General features: G+C 61.9%; 1 protein-coding gene across 1 annotated transcript; it reads right to left on the bottom strand.

The window, feature by feature from the left end:
* Window positions 1-1,383: 1,383 nt before the first annotated feature.
* On the bottom strand, window positions 1,384-4,917 carry FZD2 (frizzled class receptor 2). The gene has a single exon (XM_063354692.1). It carries the CDS (start codon window positions 3,993-3,995, stop codon window positions 2,322-2,324), a length of 1,674 nt encoding a protein of 557 aa, XP_063210762.1. The 5' UTR covers window positions 3,996-4,917; the 3' UTR covers window positions 1,384-2,321.
* Window positions 4,918-6,000: the final 1,083 nt, after the last annotated feature.

Here is a 6,000-nt window from a genome sequence, read left to right as displayed (position 1 = left end):
GGCTCCCGCATTCCTGGGTGGAGAGTTTACATTCCCCCCGTCCCCCGGCCATCCGCGCCTCGCCTCCGGAAAACAAAGCGGCCTTGGGGTGGGATCGGCTTTTTGGGGAGCGGGACCCTGCGGATAATGGGAACCAGCCGAGGGGCAGCTCCCCCCGAGGCGAAGCACCCGGGATCCGGCCCTGGGATCCCCCATGGAGACCCCCCTATGGATGGGGGGAGCCCACCCATGGGTGCAGGGAGTTGAGGGGTCTGGGGGGGGTGGGAGGGGTGGTGCCCCCCCCCCCCACCCCAGTCCCTCCTGCCAATGTCACCACCAGCGTGGGTTTTTCCCCCCGGGGAGGGAGGCAAAGACATCAGCGGCGATAAAATCAATCCCATTTTTAATTCCCATTTCGTGGAGCCGGGGGGGGGGGGTGGGATGGTGGGGGGTGCCGGGGGGGGGGGGGGGGTCCCAGCCAGCCCACCCCGTTCCTCAAACGGCTTCTCCAAACCACGGAGCGCTGGTGGTGGTGGGGAAAAAACCCCCAACCCTGGATACATTTTTCCCCCCTCTTCTCTCCCCCCTTCCAAGTCATCGCTGGAAAATTAAACCGGATCCAAAGAGTTTTTCCTTTCCAAAATGTGCTGGAGAGGCGCTGTCTTAACCCTTTCGGCTCCCGCTTTTCCCTTCCAGGGAGAATTGGGGTTTTTAAGGGGGTTTGGGGATCTTCCCGGAGCTTTGCTGGGGAAAGGGAAATGGCTCAAACCCCCCTCCCCAACCCAACCCCACTTTCGCGCTCCGAGGATCCCGAAATCCCTCGAAACGACGGAGAGGAGAAGCGCTGAGGCTTCCCGGGGCTGGTTTTGGGGTGCCCAGCGGGGGGGGGGGGTCAGCGCTTCCAGGTCTCCCTCTCCATTTTGGGAAGAGTAGTTTGGGGTTTTTTATTTTTTTATTTTTTTTTTTAATTTTTTTTTTTTTTTAATTTCAATTAAATCCAGCTGATTAAATCCATCCTTCCCCTCCCCGAGCTGGGCGCCAGCCCCTCTCCAGGCTCAAACTCCCCACAGCCCGGCGCCAGCATCGCCCAAATCCCAAGAAACCGAACCGGAGCCGGGACCCACTTCTCTCCGCAAACTCGGGAGAAGCTAAAAAACCCTAATCCTATAGAAAATGTGAGCTATTTCCTCCGGGGGGGGGGGAGGCACAGTCGTCGTCCCCCCCCCTCCAACACAAAAAATCCTTATTTTGGGGGTTAAATTGCTATTTTTTTCCCCAGCGCAGCGCTTTGTTCCAGCTGGGGGGAGATGCCGGCTCATCCCCACGGGGCGATGGAAATAGGGGACCCGGCAGCACCCATGGGGACCCCCCCAATTTAATTCTTGATTATTTTTTTTGGGGGGGGGGGGGGGTGTGGAGGTGGGGGTGTGCCCAAAAAGCCGTCGGGAATAAGTTAGCGGTTTGTTTTACCGGTTTGTATTTCCAAAGGAGCGTTTAAAAAGTAATTTGGGAGGAAAAGTCCGCAGGGAAGCGGGGAGGGGGGCGGCAGGGACCCGGGGTGGGGGGGACACGGACACGACGACGACACAGCGCCGTCACAGCAGCTTTTGGGAGAGAAGGGGGGATTAATTAAAAAAAAAAAAATCAAAAAAAAAAATCAACTTTCTTGGGCAGTTTCCAAAAAGAGAGGGAGAAAAATGGGATTTTTATTGTTGGTTTTTTTTTTCTCCCCCCCCCCCAACCCTTTTTCCAGGGGCGGGCAGGGAGCGGGAGGGCGAGAATCCTCGGCCCGTCTCGGCAGGGATTTTTCCCTTTTTCTCCTTTTTTTCTTCCTTTTCCTCCTTTTTTCCCCTCCTTTTTTTCCCCCGTCTTTTTTTCTCCTTTTTTTCCCTCCTTTTTCCCTTTTTTCTCCCTTTTCCCCTCCTTTTTTCTCCTCTCCTTTTGCTCTTTTTCTTCCCCTCCTTTTTGTCTTTTTCCTTTCCTTTTTACTTTCTCCTCTCCTTTTTCTGCTCTCCTTTTTCTTTTTTTCTCTCCCTTTTCTCCTCTCCTTTTTCTCTTTTTTCTCTCCTTTTTCTCCTTTTTTCTCCTTTTTCTCCTCTCGCTTTTCTCCTTTTTTTTTTTCCTCTTTTTTCGTGTTTTAAATAGAAATATATAATTAAATTTACAAATGCTATTTACAGGTTTAATTACAAAAAAAAAAAAAAATCAAAGAGAAAGAGAGACACCCCTTAGACGTTAATAAATCTAAAAATAAAAAATATATAATAACACCCCCCCACCCCAACAAAAAAATAAAATTCAAGCCAAAGGAGGGCAGCGGCCGGCCTTGTGTGTGGGGGGGGTCACACCGTCGTCTCGCCCTGCTTGCTGTTGGTGAGTCGCGTGTAGAACTTCCTCCACGAGTGCAGGGTTTTCCCCGACCATATCCAAAAGCCGGAGGTGATGCCCACGATGAGAGTCATGAGATACTTGATCATGTAGACGGTGAAATCGGGGGTCATGCGGGGGGTGAAGTGGAGCGGGCAGGGGATGGCCAAGCTCTTGCAGTTCTGGCTGATCCAGCTGCGCTCCCAGTGCTCGCGGAAAGCCTGCTCGTAGAAATAACAAGCGATGACGATGGTGGCCGGGACGGTGTAGAGGACGCTGAAGACCCCGATACGAACCATCAAGCGCTCCAACTTCTCCGTTTTGGTCCCTCCGTGTTTCATGATGGTGCGGATGCGGAAGAGGGAGACGAAGCCGGCCAGAAGGAAGGAGGTACCGATGAAGAGGTAGACGAAGAGCGGGGCCAACACGAAGCCCCGGAGAGGGTCGATGTTGTTGAGGCCCACGAAGCAGACGCCGCTCAGCAGGTCCCCGTCGATCTGCCCCATGGCCAGGATGGTGATGGTCTTGACGGCCGGCACGGCCCAGGCGGCCAAGTGGAAATACTGGGAGTTGGCCTCGATGGCCTCGTGGCCCCACTTCATGCCGGCGGCCAGGAACCAGGTAAGGGAGAGGATGACCCACCAGATCGAGCTGGCCATGCTGAAGAAGTAGAGCATCATGAAGAGGATGGTGCAACCTTCCTTCTTGGTGCCCTGCACCACCGTGCGGTAGCCGTCCTCCTGGAAACGTTCGTTGCAGACCACCCTCTCCTCCAGCACGAAGCCGGCAATGTAGGCCACCGACACCATGGTGTAGCACCCCGAGAGGAAGATGATGGGTCGCTCGGGGTAGCGGAAACGCTGCATGTCCACCAGGTAGGTGGTGACGGTGAAGAATGTGGAGGCGCAACATAAGACGGACCAGATGAGGATCCAGATACGGGCAAAACGGATCTCATCCTCGTTGAAGAACATGTGGCCATCGGGCCGGGTGGGCTCGCAGGGCGCCGCACAGTCCTTCTCGCCCAAGAACTTGTAGTTGAGGTAGCTGGGCACCTTCAGTGCCCGTGGGCAGTGGAAGGGGTGGTCGAGGGTGGCGTAACGAGGGGCGCCCGGGGTGCCCTGGCCGGCTAACGGCGTGGCACTGGTGAGCAACGCCGGTGAACCACCATCCTCCGAATGGTTCTGCCCCACGCAGATCTGCTCGGCGCCGTGCCGGGGGAAATTCTCGCACCGTAATCGCTCCGGCCATTGGAAACCGAATTTATTCATGAGGGCTTCGCAGCCCTGGCGCGCCCGCTCGCAGATGGAGCGGCACGGCGGGATGGCCTGCTCCAGCACTGTGCAGACCGGCGCGTACATGGAGCAGAGGAAGAACTTGAGCTCCAACGAACACTGGACCTTCACCAAGGGGTAGAACTGGTGGACCTCCAACCCTGCATCCTCCTGGTTGGTGTGACCCAGCAGGTTGGGCATGATGGTCTGGTTGTAGGCGATGTCGGTGCAGAGCGGGATGGAGATGGGTTGGCAGAAGCCGTGGTCGGGGATGGAGATGCCCTTCTCACCGTGCAGCTGGCTCCGGCATGGTGCCGGCACGCTCAGTCCCACCAGCAGCCAGGCCAGGGCAGGCAGCACGCCGGGGGGGCCCATGGTGCCCCGAGCTGCTGTGCCCGGATTTACCGTGCCTGGTGCCCAGCCGGACGGACGGTCCTCCTGTCCGGTTCTGCTGTGCCTGGTGTTCCCTGGATGGCTCCTGGTGACCGGATCTGCCGCACCCGGTGCTCCCTGGATGGCTCCCAGTGACCGGATCTGCTGTGCCCAGTGCTCCCTGGATGGCTCCCAGTGCCTGGACACGCTGAGGTCCCACCTGGATGGCTCCCGGTGACAGGATCTACCGTGCCCAGTGCTCCCTGGATGGCCCCCGGTGACCAGACCTTCCGTGCCCGGTGCTCCCTGGATGGCTCCTGGTGACCGGATCTGCCGGATCCGGTGCTCCCTGGACGGCTCCTAGTGATCCGATTTGCCGTGCCCTGTGCTCCCTAGACAGCTCCCGGTGCCTGGACACGCTCAGATCCTGCCTGGACGGTTCCCGGTGATCAGATGTGCTGTGCCCGGTGCTCCCTGGACGGTTCCCGGTGAGTGGATGTGCCGTGCCCGGTGCTCCCTAGACGGTTCCCGGTGCTCCCTAGACGGTTCCCGGTGCCTGGACGCGCTCAGGTCCCGCCCGGACGGTTCCCGGTGGGTGGATTTTCCGTGCCCGGTGCTCCCTGGACGGCTCCCGGTGCCTGGACACGCTCAGGTCCCGCCTGGAGGGGTGCCGGTGCCCGCAGCGTGCCTGCCCGCTGCCCGGCTGCCGCTGTCCCGCTTTACCGTGCGCGGCGGGACGGCTGCCGGTGCTCGGACGTGGCGCTCCCGGTGCCCGGACCCGGGGGTCCCGCTGCTCGGCGGCGCGGCTCCCGCTCCCTGAGCCCCGGGGCGGGAGGCGGTGATGCCTGTGGGGGGGTGGTACCAGGGCGGAGGAGGGGGGGTACCGGGGGTGCCGGGGGAGCGGAGCGGCCTCACCGGACGCTCCCGCCGCCTTTGTGCGGGGCAGCGCCGCGTCCCCGCCGGGCGGAGCGGGCCCCCCCGAGCCCCGCCCCCGCCGGGCCCCGCCCCCCCAGCGCAGCCAATCACATTCAAACCGCGCGGTCGCCCCGCCCCCCGCCGCCCCCGGACCCGCCCCCCCCCCGCGGTCCGCCCCCCCCCGTCCCCGTCCCCGGGGGTCACCGGCCCGAGGGGAGCCCGCCCCCCCCGCCGCCAACTTTTTCCGCGCCGTGAAAACTCCCCCTGCGGCGTGGGGTCGGGACGGGGCCACGGGGAAAAGTCCCTCCCCGGGTCCCCTGTGTCGTCCCCCCCCGCGTCCGTGTCCCCTGCCCCCCTCCGGGTCCGTGTCCCCTTGCCCACCCGTGTCCCCTGCCCTCCCCCATATGCCCTGGAGCCCCACATCCCCTGCACCCCCGTGTCCCCTGCGCCCCCCCTCCCCCCATATCCTCTGCCCCCCTGTGTCCCCTGGCCCCCCTCGTGTCCCCTCGCCCCCATCATGTCCCCTGCCTCCCCCCGGGTCCATGTCCCCTTGCCCACCCGTGTCCCCTGCCCTCCCCCATATGCCCTGGAGCCCCACATCCCCTGCACCCCCGTGTCCTTTGCCCCCCCCATATCCCCTGCGCCCCCGCTGTGTCCCCTGCCCCTCTGCATCCCCTGGCCCCCCCTGTGTCCCCCCACCCGTGAGGCTGCTCTCCCCCCACCCCAGGACCCACATCCCCCCCCAACATGCTGCAGTGGGTCCCCCGCTGTCCCCAGGTCCCCTTTAGGGTGCACCGGGGCAGGATTAGCCCCCGTGGCCGTCTGGCACCCACACGGGTCCTGGCTGCCCCCCCCGGGAATGGGGGGGACACCCCTCAGTGCCCAGGTGTCACCCAGGCAGTGCCACTGCCCCGTGGGGTGCCTGCCAGCACCCTGCGGCTACACAAGGCCACGGCATACCCAGGGGTGTCCCTGATGTCCCCACATCAGCCAGAGGTGGGTGGCTGGGGACATCCTGCATCCTGTCCCCACACCTCCCACCCTGGCCATGGGGAAGGGCACCTCTGTCCCCAACACAGGGCAGCGGGAGGGA

The sequence above is a fragment of the Chroicocephalus ridibundus genome, chromosome 17 (genome assembly GCF_963924245.1).
Source record: "Chroicocephalus ridibundus chromosome 17, bChrRid1.1, whole genome shotgun sequence".
Classification (NCBI taxonomy): Eukaryota; Metazoa; Chordata; class Aves; order Charadriiformes; family Laridae; genus Chroicocephalus; species Chroicocephalus ridibundus.
Note: the sequence above shows the minus strand (reverse complement) of the source record. Positions and strands in the feature narration are given on the sequence as shown.